This window comes from Salmo salar, chromosome ssa18 (assembly GCF_905237065.1).
Source record: "Salmo salar chromosome ssa18, Ssal_v3.1, whole genome shotgun sequence".
Taxonomy (NCBI): domain Eukaryota; kingdom Metazoa; phylum Chordata; class Actinopteri; order Salmoniformes; family Salmonidae; genus Salmo; species Salmo salar.
Window position 1 is genome coordinate 1,978,156 of NC_059459.1, and position 21,583 is coordinate 1,999,738.

The window sequence follows — 21,583 nt, forward strand, 5'->3', positions numbered from 1 at the left end:
GTCGCACCCCCTTTAGCCCTCAGAACAGCCTCAATTCATCGGGGAATGGACTGTACAAGGTGTTGAAAGCGTTCCACAGGGATGCTGGCCCATGTTGACTCCAATGCTTACCACGGTTGTGTCAAGTTGGCTCAATATCCTTTGGGTGTTGGACCAGTTTTGATTCACACGGAGAACTGTTGAGTGTGAATTTACATTTACATTTGTTTTTGTCATTTAGCGGACACTCTTATACAGAGTGACTTACAGTAGTGGGTGCCTACATTTTCATACTTTTCTTGGTACTGTCTCAATTGTCTCGAGAATTACAAATATTTTTTGAACATGTCTCCTCTCCTTCTAGCCTACTGCTATTTTAGCAACTCTCTCATCTCTGTCTATCCAAAAAACAAAAATGGAGACTTCAAACACTACATTTCCTGCTATTCTACACATTTTTCCATGAGGTTGAGAGAAAATGTTGCAGTTTTAAAGCTAATTTACTGCAATTCTACACCTTTTTCTATCACATGTGATAGACCCGCTGACCTCCCCTGGGGACCCGCTGACCTCCCCTGTACCTTGGTTAGATGTTTCAGTTTTGTTGTGCACAAACTGTAGGCCTATGTGTGTGGGGCTGTGGGCGTGCACAGGACTGCAGGCACATATACAGACACATGCATACACTTCACACACACAGGAAATGAAGTAACAAAGAACAGAAGCCAAGGTCAAATAGTGAAATGATACTTTGGATTAAATAATATATATATATATATATATAATAAATCAGTCAAACCATCTACTGTAAGTACAATTAGGTGTCAAAATACACTGTTTTTGGAATGGAGGAACATTCAATAGCTAAAAGAGTGTGGTTAGGGGGAGGAGCGAGACAGAGAGAGAAGGTAGGGGGAGGAGCGAGCGCGCATGGGCGGTATTTGTTGGAGTGCATTATTTTGCCAACAGTATATCCTCCTGCAAGACATCAAGTCAAAAAAGTAGGACTACTTGTAACTTACTTTTACTAGTGACATTGTAGCATAGAGTGTCACGTGTCAAAGATTGTTATTCCAATTCCAGTTAAAATAATTAACGTATCAGCAGGGCAAAAAAAATACGTTTGAAAGAAGAACAATATGAAAAAGTAGGCTACATAGACGACAGAAGACAATAATGACGTGGGAATTATACAGCAGAGAAACTTTACGGATCCATTTGCTGCTGAGGTTTCTGCTCTATTTTCACCTGGCAACCGTGGTTGGAGGTAAGCAAAGCAATCCAATCTCTCCTGTTGCTACTCTGTGTCGTTGAAACTAAATAGCCTACTCTCTTCCTTGAACTTTTACAAGATTTTGCAAATATTAAATGCTTTCAGGCAAAACCGACAGGGTTGCCAGGTCAATTTCTAACCCAATGATCAGTGAAACACCGCCCAAAAGTCATATTTTTTCACAGCAAGAGAGGAGTTGCCATATTTATACAATACAATGTTTTTCCAAGTTATTGAGCCAATTAAGAAGGAATATCATAGTAACTTGCAAAGATATTAGAAGCAAAATTCAGGTTTCCTAAAAATAATGAATCATATTAAATGTTAGTTGTGACATACGCATTTTTAGCACGTTATTGGGGGTGTAGTGAAATCCTTTAGTTCCCAGCTCCAACATTGCTGTAGTATCTAACAATTAAAAAATTATTGCAAGCTTTGAAATAACCAAATAAAGGAATTTGAATATGTGGCAAGAGAAAAGATAATTCATCTTTATTAAATTTGCCAGATTATTTGTACAAGGGGGTATGGTATATGGCCAATATCAGCATTCAGGGCTCGAACCAGGTTTATAATTGTTAATAAATCCCCTTTGTGCATGTTCATAACTATAGATAAATCCGAAAGGAGAGTTTGAGTGCTGAAAGTTGGACAGGATCTTGAAATCTCTGAACAACAAAAACTTGGATGAACATAAAAAACTAATGTTAGGCTTTATTTCTGGCAATTGTGCTGTTATTATGTGCCAAATGTTCAGACCACAAATGGCCCATTTGCAAGATTGACACATTTCAATAGGCATAGGCTACAGACTAAAATCTGGGATTATGATTGTAATTCAATTTTGCCATGGTTTGCTTAGATAAAGGCAGGTAGCCTATAGCCCCTGATAGGCCTACATCTCATGTTAAATAGTCTGCAGTAGCCTAGACAAGATGTAGGCAAGATGTAAATTGAACAATTTTTTTATATATTTTTAATTTATTTCACTTTTATTGAACCAGGTAGACCAGTTGAGAACAAGTTCTCATTTACAACTGCGACCTGGCCAAGATGAAGCAAAGCAGTGTGACACAAACAACACAGAGTTACACACGGGATAAACAAACGTACAGTCAATAACACAATAGAAAAGTCTATATACATTGTGTGCACATGTAGTAAGATTAGGGAGGTAATGTAACGAATAGGCCATAGTGGCGAAGAAATGACGGTTTAGCAATTAAACACTGGAGTGATAGATGTGCAGAAGATGAATGTGCAAGTAGAGATACTGGGGTGCAAAGGAGCAAAAAATAAATAACAATATGGGAATGAGGTAGTAGATTTAGCAGCTTGCTTAGTTCAAACATTTACATTTACATTTACGTAATTTAGCAGACGCTCTTATCCAGAGCGACTTACAAATTGGTGCATTCACCTTATGATATCAGACAAATTAATTCAACATGAATAGCGAGGCGATTAAGAGGTAAGAACTGCTTGTGCTTCCCAAAAACCTGCTGGAATATGTTACTGAGGATGGGTTCATAATTTCAATCACTGAATTAAATATTAATAATATGTATATGACCTGAATATGTTTTGTCAACAACAGCCAGTGTTTATTTTTTTGAATTTGTTTTACCTGTAGCCTAATCTGACTACTGTTGGGTCAATCTTATGCGTTCTAACAACTGAATGGCAATTGCAATAGAGCTTAGATAATTTCCAATTGGATTAACTAAACATGTCCATTAATAATTGCGTAATAACACAAGGCTACAACAACAATAAACTGAAATGATAGGCTATTTATTAAATTGGTTTGCCAGCTCCAGGTAGGCTACACAAGTGGCACAAATTGATTTGCAATGACTCCAGTGATTTCAACATATTTATTGTATCAAATGGTAACCTACAATGGCAAATACATTATAGGCTACTTGATAGCCAACAAAGGCAAATGTATCATTCTTCACATTTAGCCTAATGTCAGTTTCATTGAGGACTTTAACCCCATAAAAAGAACCAGGCGAGGGAGTTCCATAACATCCATTTCAATTTTCCACTCGGGCAGACCCCAGACTCAAGAACTGAGCATGCATAAAGCACTTCGCTTGATACCGTAATCTTAAGCAGTCAACATTATACCACCTCTAGTGCATTGTCTCCATTATTTAATGATGTGCATCAGTTCTAGCGTATTAATTTGTTTTATGTAAAATTGGTTGGAAATAGGTGTCTCCAAAATGACTACAACTGGTAAAAAGTTATCAGTGCTTGCGTGCTGCTCTCGCCTCTCGCTCACATGACTCAGCCAATAGCTGTACTGCTCTATCAACACACACCCAGTGTTGCCAACTAATTTTCAGGGTAAGTTGCTTGAGGCAGGTTGATTTGTTGCTAAAAGTTGCTAATTGACGTTGTGATGTCATTGCGTGTTAACGTAAAACTGCGTCATTACGTAGAATACACAATAACATTACTCAAATTGACTGGCCATCTCGGCAAAAAATATGATTTGACATTTGTTCAGGTACAGACTCCCACTCTTTTCTGTACTTCTGGTTGTACAATTTTGATTGAGACATGTTGATTGATGTTGTAAGTTCTGTTCAAGATCAAACATTCGTGGCCAACTATATTCATTGGGTTTGGCTCGTCGAACCCGTACTACTGGTGCTGCAGTCAGCCAACAATGATTTGCAATGTACTGAAATTGCTGCTGGCCTGCTGCTGACGTCACTCACAATGCACTTTTGCAGCCAGGCACGTGTGTTGTGACTGAGTGTGTGACAGAGAAAATCGTTTTTTTTGTCATTTAGAGGGAAAATACGTGCATTTTACCATTTGAGTCACTTTTCATAAGTTGCTAAAAGTTCAAAATAAATGTTTTAAAGAAGCTACATTTGTTGCTAGGTGCTGTTTGAAAAAAAAGTTGCCAGGGTAGTCTGAAAAGTTGCTAAATCTAGCAACAAAACTGCTAAGTTGGCATCACTGCACACACCTCAGGCTCTCCCCACAACTCACTCAGCAACAGCCTGCCTCACTGCCTTTCACGGCTGTCGAAAGGATCGGACCAAAGCGCAGCGTGTTGATAGTTCCACATTTTATTTACTCATGCAATACATAAAAATAACTGAATAGACAAAAAAAAAACGTGATGCAGAGGAGAACAAACACTACTCACAAACAATCACCCACAAAACCCAGGAAGAAAAACCCCTACTTAAATATGATCTCCAATTAGAGACAACGAGGACCAGCTGCCTCCAATTGGAGATCAACCCAAAAAACAACAAAATAGAAATAGAAAAACTAGAACTTAAACATAGAAATACAAAACATAGAAAAACACAAAACACCCCCTGTCACGCCCTGACCTACTCTACCATAGAAAATAACATCTTACTATGGTCAGGACGTTAAACCCCCCCCAAAGGTGCAGACTCCAAATGCTACCAAACAAAACATAAACAAAAACAAAAGGGAGGGTTGGGTGGGTAACTCCTATCTATGGCGGCTCAAATGCAGTCCACATAACCTTAACATCCAGCAGAGGAGGCGGCTCCGGTTTGGGGCGTAATCTCCGCTCCACCCGCTGATCCTTCTGCTTTATTACCACCTGACCGTGGATCGTCGTCGAAAGAACCGGACTGCAGATCATTGCTGGAGACTCCGGGCTGCAGGCCGTCGCTGAAGACTCCGGGCTGCAGGCCGTCTCAGTAGATTCCGGGCTGCAGGCCGTCTCAGTAGGTTCCGGGCTGCAGGCCGTCTCAGTAGGTTCCGGGCTGCAGGCCGTCTCAGTAGGTTCCGGGCTGCAGGCCGTCTCAGTAGGTTCCGGACCATAGGCCGTCTCAGTAGGTTCCGGACCATAGGCCGTCTCAGGCTCCGCGCCATGGATCATCACTACGAAGTCAAATTATAGCGTCAGTGATCTTCAGGTCGGACAGTTGGAGCTCTAGAAAGAGTCCCCAGTTCTCGACTTGGAATTCCGTGTTGGATGACCATTCAAAAGATTTTTCCCAGTCTGAGCCCCTTTTTATTCAGAGTTACCAGTTGTTTTGAATTCACTGAAGTCAGATATTTCAGAGTTCCCAGTTGTTTTGAACGCGGCATTGCCCCGCTAATGAACGGACAAGTGTAGTGTTTGTAACACAGTATGGATGGGACCCTGTCTCTTGTCAAGCGATCAAATGAATTTGAGAGATTTCAAATTATGACCTTTTCATTCAAGACAGGAGAACTAGACTGTTTTAGGTGATAATAAAACATGTTTGTTTAGTTACTTTATAGCAAAACAAGCTAACTCGCAGAGCAGCTAGCTAGAAGCTAGGCTAGGTTGTTGATACCACTGTAGCTAGCAACCTTCATCTAATCATTCTCATCAAAAACAAATGTCTTTACAATAAACTTAAATGGGAGGCCACAGTCATAATATAATTGGCTTAGCAGCCAATGTGTATTATTTAACATTACAATTAAAATAGTACTTATTGGAATGGGTAATTGTTTACATGTTGCTAGCTATCCCATATAGCCATTACCCAAAACCACATTTTCCTCTTCTGTGGTTTGGTCACTTCCTGTTCTTCGATGGACTCCAGCTTTGGAAATCTACTTGAGGATGGTTTAACGGGCCTAGTAGCCTACACTTCTGACCTGTAGCTTGGACCCACTGTCTGGGACAGACAAGACCAGACCTGGGTTCCAAATACTAGCTTTTCTTGATTGAGCCTGCCTGTTGCAATGGAACCAATAGAAAAGTCCAGACAGTGCAAACCTTGCCCACCTGACACTCCAGGCAGGCTAAAACAAACATCCAAGCATAAAATAGTGTTTAAACCCTCCAACAATATTGAGTCAGAGCAGAGCCACAGTGTCCTTCAGCCTGCCACCACCTAGACCTTGGGACCGCCACTCCTACTCAGTCACTTCCTTAACAGGCCCAAGGACACAACACTGACTAGCTGTGACTATAGCCCCGTTTTATACCTGGTTCTAACATGACTCCTTTGTTCTGATCTTGTCCACATTCTGATTGTGCCCACAGACAGGTGTAGACCAAGGTTTCTCAAACTCGGTCCTGGGGCCCCCTGGGTGCACATTTTGTTTTTTTGCCCTAGCACTACACAGCTGATTCAAATAATCAAAGTTTGATGATGAGTTGGTTATTTGAATCAAAACGTTTACCCGGGAGGGGACCCAGGACCGAGTTTGGGAACCATGGTGTAGACGATTAAAAGATGCATTGTGATCTGATTGTGATCAGATCTTCCTGACCACCTCTGGAGGTAGTCAGGCACACGTTGTGTCTGGATATCTTACAAGTCTAGACAGATATGGAAAGTGAAATCATTTAAATCATCATTATGCCTCCTTCTAAAATCATTGACAGGCGGGTCGTTTAACCAATTTGGTGCTTTTTTGAGAAGTGTAACTTAGTCCCCCAAAAAACATTTGATTTCACCTAATTTTAACATTCTGTTAACAAAACATTTTACCTTATCAAGAGGTTGAATAAAAAAATGACTATATTAAGTGCCAGATAAAATAGCAGGGTTAACGAATTCATGTTAAATCAGCCCTAAATCCCCTTGTAACATGGGGAATGGAAGCTTGTTGTGTCCAACAGGAAGTGGCAATTGAATGCAAGCTTCACAAATTTGCTTTAATTGTTAAAACAGGATTGATGTTTTATGCTAGATCCTCTCACACAAAACACCAGAAAATGGCCAGAAAGAATAGATCCAGATCACCTGCTTTTACACTATGATTTGTATGTATATATTTTTTAAAGGAATACTTTCCCCATAGTTCAGTTCACATAACATGGTTGACCTTAAAATGAGGGACAGACGTAAATGAATCACTACTCACATGAAAAACATGATAATCTTATACTTATTGGTCTATTAACTCATTTACTGCATGGTGATGTCACCATGGAAGGCCAAAACTCCCTCCCACCAAAACAGGCTGAAATTTCATAAAGCCTTTTCAAACAGCTCTTACACTAAATGGGAATTCTCATAATTCAAACTCAGTGTGGAAATCCAATGGGTATACAAAGCATTAGGAACAAATTCAAAATACTGAGTTGCACCCCTTTTATCCACAGAACAGCCTCAATTCGTCGGGGCATGGACTCTACAAGGTGTCGAAAGCATTCCTCAGGGATGCTGGCCCATGTTGATTCCAGTGCTTGCCACAGTTGTATCAAGTTGGCTGGATGTCTTTTGGGTAGTGGACCATTCATGATACATGGGAAATTGTTGAGTGTGAAATCTAGCAGCATTGCAGTTCTCTTGACACACTCAAACTGGTGCCCCATGGTACCTACTACCATACACTGTTCAAAGACACTTAAATATTTTGTCTTGCCCATATTCACCCTCTGAATAGAACGCATACACAATCCATGTCTCCTCCTCTTCATCTACACTGATTTTTGAAGTGTGTGTATATCTTGTTTCTCATGGTCTGGTCATCTTTAGGTGCCTTTTGGCAAACTCCAAGTGGGCTGTCATGTGCCTTTTACTGAGGGGTGGCTTCCATCTGGAGAATGCCAACACTTTTTTTCATTAGATGTCTTCACTATTATTTTACAATGTATAAAATAGTAAAAACAAAGAAATGGAATGAGTAGGTGTGTCCAAACCTTTGACAGGTACTGTACATTGGAACTGTGTCCAACTGAAATATGCAAAAGCTCAACAGACACTCTCACAATTGGCATGCCTCTCTCTCTCTCTCTCTCTCTCTCTCTCTCTCTCTTTCACAACTATCTTTCCTCTCTCCCTCCCACACACGCATGTGTTTGCGACTCTCTCTGTCTGTCCATCTGTCTGTCTCTCTCATCTAACAACTATTAACTATCTGGAGAAAATTTGTATAGACAGCAGACTAGAACAATCTCTGTCTGTACTTTCTAACCAGCAAACGAATACCCAGAATACAGGAAATGAAACAAGCTGACCTATAATATGCAAAAGCAGAATGTATCATAACAAGCCTCAGTGTGCAGTTTAAAGGGTTGTTTTTGTACTTGTAACTATAGTACTTTGTACAGTGCATTCGGAAAGTATTCAGATCCCTTGACTTTTTCCACATTTTGTTAGGTTACAGCCTTATTCTAAAATTGACTAAATAGTTTTTTCCCCCTCATAAATCTAAACACAATACCCATAATGACAAAGCAAAAATGTATTTTAAAAAAACTACTGAAATATCACATTTACATAAGTATTCAGATTCTTTACCCAGTACTTTGTTGAAGGACCTTTGGCAGCGATTACAGCCAAGAGTTTTCTTGGGTATGACACTACAAGCTTGGCACACCTGTATTTGGGGAGTTTCTCTGATTCTTCACTGCAGATCATCTCAAGCTCTGTCAAGGTGGATGGGGAGTGTTGCTGCAAAGCTATTTTCAGGTCTTTCCAGCAATGTTCGATCAGGTTCAAGTCCGGGCTCTGGCTGGGCCACTCAAGGACATTCAGAGACTTGTCCTGCACTACTCCTACGTTGTCTTGGTTATGTGCTTAGGGTCGTTGTCCTGTTTGAAGGTGAACCTTTGCCCCAATCTGAGGTCCTTGGTGCTCTGGAGCAGGTTTTCATCAAGGATCTCTCTGTACTTTGCTCTGTTCATCTTTGCCTCAATCCTGACTAGTCTCCGAGTCCCTGCCACTGCAAAATAATCCCCACATCCCCACAGCTGCCACCACCATGCTTCACCATAGGGATGGTACCAGGTTTCCTGCAGGCGTGACACTTGGCATTCAGGCCAAAGAGTTCAATATTGGTTTCATTAGACCAGAGAATCTTGTTTCTCATGGTCTGATAGTCTTTAGGTGCCTTTTGGCAAACTCCAAGCGGGCTGTCATGTGCCTTTTACTGAGGAGTTGCTTCTGTCTAGCCACTACCATAAAGGCCTGATTGATGGAGTGCTGCAGAGATGGTTGTCCTTCTGGAAGGTTCTCCCATCTTCACAGAGGAACTCTAGAGCTCTGTCAGAGTGACCATCAGGTTTTTAGTCACCTCCCTGACCAAGGCCCTTCTTCCCCGATTGCTAAGTTTGGCCAGGCAGCCAGCTTTAGGAAGAGTCTTGGTGGTTCCAAACTTCTTCCTTTTAAGAATGAAGGAGGCCACTGTGTTCTTTGGGACATTCAATGCTGCAGAAATGTTTGGGTACCCTTCCCCAGATCTGTGGCTCGAAACAATCCTGTCTCGGAGCTCTACGGACAATTCCTTCGATCTCATGGCTTGGTTTTTGCTCTGACATGCACTGTCAACTGTGAGACCTTATATAGACAGGTCTGTGCCTTTCCAAACCATGTCCAATCAATTGAATTTACCACAGGTAGACTCCAATCAAGTTGTAGAAACATCTTAAGGATGACCAATGGAAACAGGATGCACCTGAGCTCAATTTTGAGTCTCACAGCAAAGGGTCTGAATACTTATGTAAATAAGGTATTTCAGTTTGAATGATCATTTTTTGTTGTTGCAAAAATCTGTTTTAGCTTTGTCATTATGGGGTATTGCGTGTAAATTGCTGAGGAAATAAAGCTGTAATGTAACAAAATGTGGAAAAAGTCAAGGATACTTTCTGAAGACACTGTTTCTTCCTGAAACAACTTCTATGATGATGTGACTACCCTTACCAAATGGGACGAAACAGGGAGGGACGTACCTGATATAGTCCAATGAAAAACATTTAGTTGCAAAAAAAAATCATTTTTCACTAATGAATACACTCCAGTTCTTTGCTTAGCCAACTAGTGCCTAATTTGTCAGTTGACAAGTGCTCCCACCAATAAGTGTCCACTCTGTCTCCTCTGCAGCCAATGGAGACGTGGCCCGTCCTCACACCCGCCTGACTGTCACCGCCCCCCACCTTTCCTACATGTGCGAGGAGGGTGCCAACGTCACCCTGCTCTGTGCCCAGAGAGGTGCCAAACTGCACCCCTTGGACCACCTGCATCAAAGCTGGCTCTTCACCCCTCACTCAGCTGAGCATTGCCATGACAAGGTGCACCCCCGCGACCACAATCACCAGGGCAACCATTCCCGTGCGGCGCTTCCTTGGGGGGTACAGTACGGGGCAAGCGAAGATTCTTTCTGGGTGCAACTGCAGTTTGTCAACAAATCTGACCAAGGGCGTTACTGCTGCCTCTCCCTGGATATAAACAATGGCAAGGTGGTGCAGAGGACGCATAGCCACGTCTTTCTCACTATCACACCTGGTAAGGCCATACGGTGTGTGTGTGTGTGTGTGTGTGTGTGTGTGTGTGTGTGTGTGTGTGTGTGTGTGTGTGTGTGTGTGTGTGTGTGTGAGAGAGACAGCGTGAGGGTGAGAAAATGTGTGTTTTGAGTTTTTGTGTGTGTTTGAATTCACGTCTGTCAATTGTTTAATATTTGTGTGTGTGTGCACGGTGAGTCAATTTCCATTCTTATCATGACATTTAAAATGCTAAACTGTCTTGTATGTCGCCTCATCTCTCTGTAGGGAAAGGAGACGAGGCGAAATGCACTCTATTGGACATCAAGCCACCAGAAGGTATACTTTATTCACATGGACAATTGTACCTGCCTCTAGCACAGGGATGGGCACCGGAGTGGGCGCCGGAGTGGTGTCACACTTTTTCTTGGGCGCCGGAGTGGTGTCACACTTTTCCCCCATCCCTAGCAAACACAGCTGATTAAACTAATTGCATTCTAAACTAAAGGTCATGATTAGTTGATTATTGGAGCCACCTGCCCATACGAAAAAAGACTATATAGTGTGTATATATAAGTAATTAAGTAACTTGTGCTGGAAGGAATGGCTCATAGGGCAGGAGCCCATCTACTGTTTCTGTAGCGCGAGGCAGCTTGATGGACAAGTACACCCTCTGGACAGGACGCTAGTCTATTGCATGGCCTTGCCCCAATCCATCTCCTTAACGCTGAGTGCCAAGATCAAGTCCCATTTTTATAGTATTTGGTATGACTCGGCCAGGGATTGGACTCACAACCTTCCAATCTCAGCGCAGACACTAACCACAAGGCCAATGAGTTGGTATAAATACTATAGTTTTTATAGCTGACTAAAGATGGACGAGTAGGTATAAAGGGACCAATCAGCATCCTCTCAGAAACAATGGGTGGGTTTAGGACAAAATCAGACATGTGCGTTGAATTAGGCTGTCCTCTGGTTGGTTGAAAGAGATCCAACCACAGACCAGTTAGTTTTAAATAATGCCCCTCATTACAGGCTCAAACTGTTTCAATGAGGAGGAAGTTTAGACTGATATAGAAAGGAAATAGAATGGTGGACCCAGCGATCAGGCTGGTTCCATCAGGCTAAGTAAAATGCTCTTTGAGGTTCATTTTTCCCCTGGTCTCTTTACGGTATCCTCAGGGTCAGTGACTGCAGGCCTGGCCACAGCTGCATGCATCATGGCTATTCTCTCTTTGCCCCTCATCCTGGTGTTAGTGTACAAGCAACGGCAATCTGCCCAGTCCAGCCGACGTGAGTAACAAAGACATACATGCACGTGTGCAACACACACACACACACACACACACACACACACACACACACACACACACACACACACACACACACACACACACACACACACTTTCAGCTCTACACTTTGTCTTAAACTCATTTCCTCTACACTTGCAAGTATGACGTTAGGGAATAAACATGCATAGATTTAGCACGCTGCTTTGTTGTCTGATAATGGGCCATTTCCCTTTCCCCCCTCTCAGGTGCACACGAGCTGGTGAGAATGGACAGGTGAGTTGAGTTTCGCATAGCCCAGACGCCAGCTATGGCTTCCCTCTGAAATTAGGCTAACACTAACCACATACACACTTCCATAACCCTGTTGATAACACAGATACAAAAGTGTTAATCACACTGTTATGTACAGTATGTATGTATTCATATACAGTCAACTCTTGATATAAGCATGCAATGTCTTGAGAACTTGTAAATGTGCACTCACTGACTCATACAACTGGAGGAATGTAAAAAGAATGTACTTGAGTTGGGACTGATGAAGTGTACTGCACAGAGGGAGTTTACACTTAATCCAATATGTATAAGAAGTTATCTGTATCGGATAGCAGTTGTGTACTATACTGTATATGTTTTCTGTATACATCTATCTGCTAGTTTCTTTCCTCTCCCCTGTGTGTGTCTCTCCTCAGTGAGGCTGCGGGACATGAGAACCCAGTGTTTCTGGGGGGGTCACCCCCGAGCCAGGCTAAGACCAGGACTGTGTCTCAAATCATGACCAGGCAGTCCTCAGAGACAGGCCGACACCTGCTTCTGTCCGACCCTGGTACCCCCCTATCTCCTCCCGCACACGGAGTCGTCTTCTTCCCAGAACAGGGTAAGACGCATACACACAGGATATAACACACAGACACGCATGCACACACACACAGGCTATAACACACATACACGCACGAATGCATGAATGCTCATGCACACACACATGCAGACACACGCCAAAAATCTTTATTTTTTTATCGCTTTGGTACTATTTTCACAAGTAACACCTGTAACGTAGCCAGTCTTGCGTTCAAAAACTTTTGTTGTACAGTACATTCATTTTGTTTGTAGACTTCGTTCAACACATCCTTTGATCCAAAATACAATATTGCTGTGAAATATAATGAGTAAATTGGTTTAATCACAAACACAACATAATGTTAGCTTCTCAATTGTGTTATTTTAACAATAAATTAATCCAATAACAAGATAATTAAGATACGTTTGAATGTAGTATGCTACAGTTCTGTAAATTACAATGTTTACACTGTTTTCACATTAGGCAATACACTTGCATTACCCATAAATTTGACTGAACATCATTTCCATAATTTCTATCCCATGTGTCATCATTGAAGACATCTTTCAAATGAAAGAATGAAAGAAACAATGTTTAGCAGGCACTACTAGTTTGCATCAAGCCCGTCTTGAGTATTTGGCCATATGTTCTCATCGAAACCGCAGTAAATATCCACATTGTTCATGCACCTGGCGAAAAACTTTTTGGCATGGCGAATCCAAGCATGACATACAGTACCAGTCAAAGGTTTGGACACACCTCATGAAGCTGGTTAAGAGAATGCCAAGAGTGTGCAAAGGGCAAAGGGTGGCTACTTTGAAGAACCTCAAATATAACATATTTTGATTTGTTTAACACTTTGTTGGTTACTACATGATTCCATATGTGTTATTTCATAGTTTTGATGTCTTCACTATTATTCAAAACCGTGACGACAGAGGTGCAACATGCACTAACTCAAAATAATCTCCCACAAACAAAGGTGGGAAAAACAACTACTTTAATATGATCCCCAACTAGAGACAACGATGACCAGCTGCCTCTAATTGGGGATTATCAAAAAAAAACTAACATAGAAAAACAGAAACTAGAACCAAACAACATAGAAAAATAAAACTAGAATAAACCCCCCCCAGTCACGCCCTGACCTACTCTACCATAGAAAATAAGAGCTCTCTATGGTCAGGACGTGACAACAATGTAGAAAACAGTAAAAATATAGAAAAACCCTGGAATGAATACGTGTGTCCAAACTTTTGACTGGTACTGTAGGTCTGTATTGAAATCATTGCTTTATCCATGGCTTGAAGGAGGGTGGTACGCTCATGTGGATGGCAGTCATACATTTTCTTCCTGTATTGTAATTGTATATTGTACTTATGTATTGTAGTGGTCATGTACGTGGCTCAGTTCACAAGAGCGTGTCACTAGCAACACTGGAGTTGTGGGTTTGATTCCCACTGGGGTCCCACACCAAAATGTGTGGACTGTTGTCACTTTGGATAAAATTGTCTGCTACTTAAATGGAAAATATATTACCATATTACCGTACTGTATTGCAGCATTTTGCTGCACCTGCTGTAACATCTGCTAATCTGTGTACGCAACCAATACACTTTGATTTATTATATACAGTACATCTCTGATCTTGTCAATATTTTTAAGCCCTGAGAAAATTGAGACATCGATTGTATATGTGTGCCATTCAGAGGGTGAATTGGTAAGACAAAAGATTTTTGTGCCTTTGAACAGGATATGGTAGTAGGTGCCAGGTGCACCGATTTGTGTCAAGAACTGCAACACCGCTGTTTTTTTCACACTCAACAGTTTCCTGTGTGTATCAACAATGGTCCACCACCCAAAGGACATCCAGCCAACATGACACAACTGTGTGAAGCATTGGCGTCAACATCAACCAGCATCCCTGTGGATGATATCTAAAGTAATGTGAGCACTGCCTTGTGAACATTTACTTTAGATGAAGATGTATTGCAATGTGAAACATGTATTTCTAGATGGAACACTTATTAACTTTGGTGAAAAAGTGACTATGATTTTGTGTGTTGTGCTTAGAGTTTTGAAACAAGAGTTTACCCACCTACTTGTGAAAATTGCACCAAAAGCGCCCCAAAAAAATGTAAATGCACAAATGGCCACCTTCCACACGCATGCAAGTACATACACATAGATGTTGACACAGAGAAGCAGACAGTCACATATTGATATTGCACAAGAGTTGACTGCTGTCATTTTAATTTCCACACAAACGCAACCAAAGTCTGACGTAATATAAGCTTACCATTGCTTTACACGCCTGTCACAGCACAGAGCATGAAACATCCAGCATATGAAGGCAGTCTTGGCTAAAACACACACACAGCTGGCTTTAGTGTGACGTGACTAAGGAAACTGGTATGCACCAAAAGTTGGATCCAGTTTCACTCCCCATTCCCACTCCCCAGTCCCCACTGAATAGAGCATGGCTGCACCACAACACTTACCTCCTCTGACTCCTCCCCCTCCCACCCTCTTAATGTCCAGACCTGGGTTAAAATACTATTCAAAATCTTTCAAATATTTGAAGTGTTTGCTATAGCCTACTTGGAGTCCCAGATGAACAGCATTCACAGTTTTGCAACTATTCTTCTGGTTCAATTGAGCCAGGCAAGTTCAATCATGCCCAGCTTAAGTATTTGAAATGACTTCTAATAGTATTTGAACCCAGGTCTGCTACTGTCATTTATCACTCAGATCAGCTTTACTTTCACACCTGACAGACAATAATTTGACCCCTCTGCCCTATCCTACCCCAACCATACACACAGTAGCACAGCCCTAAGTACTTTCTACATAGGAAATAGGGTGCAATTTCAGACAGCCACTCTCCATCTTCATAGGCTAGAACATGAGCTCCTTTGATCAACATATTTTTTAATCTTTATTCCTGGGGAACATGTACAGACATTCACGGCATTCCGAGGTGGATTGCCAGGTTTCCTGGTAGCCAAGTCTTGGTGGAACAGAGAGAGGAGAGAGGGCCTGTCTTAGGCCACTAAGCCTGTCTTAAATATAAAGGCTTGATCCACAGCTGATTCTCTAACGCACACACACACAGGCTCACTTCATGTTTTCTGCTTAAAAATAATAGCCCACACTGACCTTTAACTCAGTGGAATTTTAGCATCAATATCCGCTTTCTTTTTCAGTATTTCACAACACTGGTCTAGAACCTCTTTCTGGTTCTGCTTTTGACTGACACATCTTATTCATCTTATTCTATGAAATGCAGACTGTCTGTAGAATTGCTTGTGTCTTGTACAGAATGTGCAGTATTCTTTATCTATTTTGGGGGACTGTGTTGGCAAAGTACTGAGAAAGTATTGAAACATTTATGTACAAAGACTTTGTTTCCTCATCAGTTACAAATGTTCCCTAAGCAAACCAATATTACAACAGACCGACTTACAGTATCTGATGCAGTAACTAACTTCCCTCTCTTGGTGTGTGTGTACAGTGAGCTCCAAAAGTATTGGGACAGTGACACATTTCTTTGTTGTTTTGGCTCTGTACTCTAGCACTTTGAATTTAAAATGATACAATGACTGAGGTTAAAGTGCAGACTGTCAGCTTTAATGTGAGGATATTTTCATCCATACAACTGTTTAGAAATTACAGCACTTTTTGTACATAGTCCCCCCATTTTAGGGGACCAAAAAGTATTGGGACAAATTAACTTTTGTATATTAAAGTACCGTAATTTCCGGACTATTAAGCGCACCTGAATATAAGCCGCACCCACTGAATTAAAAAATATATATTATTTTGAACATAAATAAGCCGCACATGTCTATAAGCCGCAGGTGCCTACCGGTACATTGAAACAAATGAACTCTACACAGGCTTTAACGAAACACGGATTGTAACAAAAATAAATAGGCTTTAACGAAACACGGCTTGTAACAAAAATAAATAGGCTTTAACGAAGCACGGCTTGTAACAAAAATAAATAGGCTTTAACAAAACACGGCTTGTAACAAAAATAAATAGGCTTTAACGAAACACGGCTTGTAACAAAAAATAAAACATTTGCAGTAAACAGTAGCCTACCAAGAAAGTCATTGGTCACTATCTTCCTCCTCCTGTGCACTGAAACCACTGAAGTCATCTCCTTCGGTGTCGGAGATGAATAGCCTCAGAATTGCTTCATCCAATATTGGATCATTTTCATTGTCGCTCTTGTCACTTTCATCCGGAGGCAAATCCCCCGCTGAGCCCTCTTCAACACGCAGCGGTCCAGCATTTCGAAACCCGTTGATGAGAGTGGATTTTTTGACAATGCTCCACGCTGTCAGGACCCACAAATTTGAAAGCGGGAAAAATCCATATATTAGCCGCGTCATTGTTTAAGCCGCGAAGTTCAAAGCGTGGGAAAAAAGTTGTGGCTTATAGTCCGGAATTTACGGTAGTCAAACGTTTAGTATTTGGTGCCATAGTTCTAGCACGCAATGATTACATCAAGCCAAGCCTAGTCGCCTAACATCAGTGCCGACCTCACTAATGCTCTTGTAGGTGAATGGAAGCAAATCCCCGCAGCAATGTTCCAACCATCTAGTGGAAAGCCTTCCCACGAGAGTGGAGGCTTTTATAGCAGCAAAGGGGGACCAAACTCCATATTAATGCCCATGATTTTGGAATTAGATGTTCGACAAGCAGGTGTCCACATACTTTTGGTCATGTAGTGTATCATACTACACCCAAAAATGCTAACCTTCCATGTTATTGTAATGGTGAGAGGTTAGCATGTCTTGGGGGTATGATATTTGTACATCTGTAACTTACTCACTCATCATTATTCATTCATTCAGGACTATACGTAAGCATGGTAGAATCCACATTAATGTAGACATGTTTAGAAATATTATATTCTTATTTACAATAAAAATGACTCCAAAATGACACTGCATTATTTACCATTCATTTCTATTGGGCACAAAATAATCTGAAACTCAACCAAAACAAACACCAAATGCATCCAACAAGTTTGTGGAGTCACAAGCTAGATGAATTCATTGCGTGCTAGGAATACTAAACGTTTGACTACTTACACAAGTCAATTTGTCCCAATACTTTTGGTCCCCTAAAATGGTGGGACTCTGTACAAAAAGTATTGTAATTTCTAAACGGTTTACCCGATATGGGTGAAAATGCCCTCAAATTAAAGCTGTCAGTCTGTACTTTAACCTCATAGTCAATGTATCATTTCAAATCTAAAGTGCTGGAGTACAGAGCCAAAAGAACAAAACATTTGTCACTGTCCCAATACTTTTGGAGCTCACTGTATGCGTGTGTGTTTTCTAGAGCCCATCCCAGAGTCTCCTGATTTCCTGCAAGTGTAGAGAGAAGCAGTCAATGGCTCCCTAACCCAGAAACTCCATGTGGTTAGTTATTCGTCTTCACTCGGCCATGTTACCCTGAAACCTGTCTCACAACCTTCTGTGCTGGGAGAGCTCTGTGTACCACATCATGGATGGATGGGGGAGGGAAGGAGGGGACAGTTTCTGCTAAAATAAATGTTCCACCTACAACAACAACTGGAGGAGGCCAAAGGGGTCTGACCACTGACGACAGCTCAAGGACCAGCAGGTGCTCCTGATCTGATGTCCCAGGACTGTACTGAGGAGGGTGGGGGGAGCGTGGGTGCAGGGTGGGCTGTAGAGGATACAAAGCAGCTCCCGTGGACTCTTGATGACATGCTCCTCACCATTTCCCTCACAATTTTCCACAAAGAGATTTCCCCCATATAGGGCCCGTTCCCCGGACACAGATTAAGCATCAATCTAGACAGAAAACAGTTTAAACTTTGTTCAGACATTTGTTTTCCCCTAATATTCGTCAAACCTATTTTTCAGTGGCAATTGACGAGACTGACTAAACTAGAAAAAACGAACTGAACAAAAGTTATTTTTCATTTCAGTTTACTAAAATGAGACACGACAACATTATCTCTGTGATTCAAATCTGAGTCTTTAGTGGACAGGACAATAGTTTTTGAACAAATCTAGCACTTTTCAGTGATAAGCACAATTAATATTAGCAGGACAGATGCAGTTATTTTCAGCAGTGGGAAGGATGCACCACACCCTGCACACACAGCCTACATCAGCTGGTGAGCTGGGGGGGAGCAAGCAATGAGTGTGGACAGGCTTCACTCCAGCTCCGTCTCATACACATTGCGCAGGCAACTCTTCTTTATTTCCCGTAGCTAACCAGTCACCACCAGCCTTCTAGTCAGCTACCCTTTGCCTGGTTAAGAAACACAAGCTGCTTTACAAAATGTAAAACAATAACAGCATTGAGTTTAATAGTAAAACTACAGTCTAGCTATGTTCTTCTCTTCCTTGAGTAGAGAAAAGTAGGCTGTTTTTTGAATTTGTAGTCTCGCGCAACCCTCCCACCTTCCCCACTGCCTTTCATAGGCAGGTTATGTAGCCAAGTCTCCCTCTTTTCCTCAGAGAAAATGCTTGATGCTAGCCCTTACTGTTCAAAAGATATGACCCGGCTCTATGTTGTTTCTTTTTATTGTGCATCGGCGGGCTGCATTTTATATTCATAAAGCATATTGTGGGCCTTCCTAAAAGTAGGCTACTTGTGGACCAGACCGTTAACCATTTGTTTAGACTACACCTTGATCAGTCATGTTACCTCAAACTGGGGCGTGTTCAGCAGGATGCAACTTTTTGGAATGTTCAGATAGAAATATGCTATGTAGAACAAACATGCCTCTGACGTTTTGCTATTGACTAAAATGCCCCATTGTTTTCTTCATTTTGACAATAACTAGACTAAATCATTATTCAAATGATTTTTTTTACTAAGATGTAATATTTTTGTCAAAATTACTAAGACTAAATCTTAAAAAGAGGGACAAAATTAAATGGAGATTCTCCATTAAAAGTGCTTCTTAGTCCAATACCATTACCTTTATCTGTGTCCTGGAAACTAGCCCATAGTGTTCTATTTATTTCTATGATGTTTCCCTCTTCCTATGGCTCTGATATGCATATTCAGCACATTTGCTTGTGCCAAAGTGATCAGGGTAGTAAGAGGTACCCATGGGCTGACATTAGTTTTTTAAGGCCGTTCCCAACCAGCCTTAAACAATTGTTTCTAAAAATGTGTTTCTCTGAGCTGTTCTAACGAGACCAAAGCCCCAACTTTTATTTATCTAAACTTCCCATTTTCGTGTTGTTCCTCTTTCCCCTTTTATATATTTCACTACCTAAATTACTGTGTTTCTGTAACCCCCCCTCTATCCCTTCCCTTTCCTCACTCTCATTCCTTCCCATACTCTTCCCTGCACTTAACAATGTCCAAATATTCAAGCAGTACTAGAAACTGTCAACAAAATATTAGAGATATATTGCTATGCTGGATGGTCTGTTTTTGAAGAGAAGTGTCAATTTTGGCTCTACTGTAGTGGATGGATCTAGTAACCCAAACTCAACCAGCCCAATGCCTTCACTGCCAAGATGATCAACATGTCTTATTACATTGTGTTGTTGTGTTTACTGTTTTGTGATATCCTTTGGCATATTTTGTGCTTATACTTGATTTTTTTGTTATCTTTCTGTTTATCTATCTGTATGTATACATAAGTGAATTGAAAACTTGTTGACCAAAGCACAATCAGACAGAGAAGGACAGTGAAAGCATGTGTGAAGTCGACTAAACTGGCATTTCAGACATGATGTTTAGATTGTGTCTACGGTAGTGATAGCCACTGGTGGCTATCGAATACTACTGTAGATATTAGATAAGAGGTGTTCTGTGTGTTTTGTGTGTGTTTTGTGTGTGTTTTGTGTGTGTGTGTGTGTGTGTGTGTGTGTGTGTGTGTGTGTGTGTGTGTGTGTGTGTGTAATAGCCAAACAGCTGCAGCTTTGGCAACACCATGTGAAATAAAGCCTTTCCCAAAAAGTTTATGAAATAAAACGCTGATGTAATTTTTTTCTATAATAAATCGGCGCTCTTAAACCTTTCTTTTTGTGTTTTCAGTCATTTATATCACTGTATCATAGTATTATAGTCATTTATATCACTATTTCACATATACACTCACTGGCAGGTTTCCCAATGCTACAAGGACATGTTGTTCTAGTAGGCCAAGGAGGGACCTATTATATATGGGTGATTTTACAGAATAGGTGTGTCGTGTCTGGACTATCATTAAATGTGAAGACTTATTTATATGAAATCAGTTCTCTAAGTCTAATTATTATGTGATTAAACTAATCATGTAAACATTAATTAACTAGGAAGTCGGGGCACCACGGAAAATGTTGAGATTACAAAGTTGTAATTTTCCGAATTTATCTCATCAGATATTTTAATATCTGATTGATTTGTCTTCTATTAACCTGTTGAGGGTAGGGGGCAGTATTGACACGGCTGGATAAAAAACGTACCTGATTTAATCTGGTTACTACTCCTGCCCAGTAACTAGAATATGCATATAATTATTGGCTTTGGATAGAAAACACTCCAAAGTTTCTAAAACTGTTTGAATGGTGTCTGTGAGTATAACAGAACTCAAATGGCAGGTCAAAACCTGAGAGATTCCTTTACAGGAAGTGGCCTGTCTGACCATATATTGTCTTTCTTTGACATCTCTTTCTAAAACTTAGGATCTCTGCGGTAACGTGACACTTCCCACGGCTCCAATAGGCTCTCAGAGCCCGGGAAAAACCTGAATGTCGTCATTCCAGCCCCAGGCTGAAACACATTATCGCCTTTCTCAAGTGGCCGATCAAGGGACAGTGGGCTTAGGCGCGTGCACTGGCCGCCCCCGTCTTTGTGTTTTTTCCTCTGTTTACCGAAAAGGAGATTCCCGGTCGGAATATTATCGCTTTTTTACGAGATAAATTGCATAAAAATTGATTTTAAACAGCGGTTGACATGCTTCGAAGTACGGTAATGGAATATTTAGACATTTTTTGTCACGAAT

At 41.2% G+C, this 21,583-nt stretch overlaps 2 protein-coding genes across 4 annotated transcripts in view; one reads left to right on the plus strand and one right to left on the minus strand.

Moving 5' to 3' along the window:
• Window positions 1-21,583, minus strand: part of cdh23 (cadherin-related 23) — an 834,383-nt gene that overhangs the window by 123,575 nt on the left and 689,225 nt on the right. The window lies entirely within an intron of this gene.
• On the plus strand, window positions 931-20,618 carry vsir (V-set immunoregulatory receptor). 3 transcript variants are annotated; one of them, XR_006760294.1, is made up of 8 exons: window positions 931-1,246; window positions 10,078-10,479; window positions 10,743-10,793; window positions 11,637-11,747; window positions 11,993-12,020; window positions 12,437-12,621; window positions 14,410-14,529; window positions 17,941-20,618. XR_006760294.1 is itself a non-coding variant. In XM_045700639.1 (8 exons), exons 1-7 carry the CDS (start codon window positions 1,156-1,158, stop codon window positions 14,475-14,477), a joined length of 936 nt encoding a protein of 311 aa, XP_045556595.1. In that variant the 5' UTR covers window positions 931-1,155; the 3' UTR covers window positions 14,478-14,524; window positions 17,941-20,618. The 3 variants fall into 3 exon arrangements, 2 of the variants coding, with proteins under 2 accessions (XP_045556595.1, XP_014009909.1); XM_045700639.1 differs by having other exon boundaries at window positions 14,410-14,524; XM_014154434.2 differs by lacking the exon at window positions 14,410-14,529 and having other exon boundaries at window positions 933-1,246.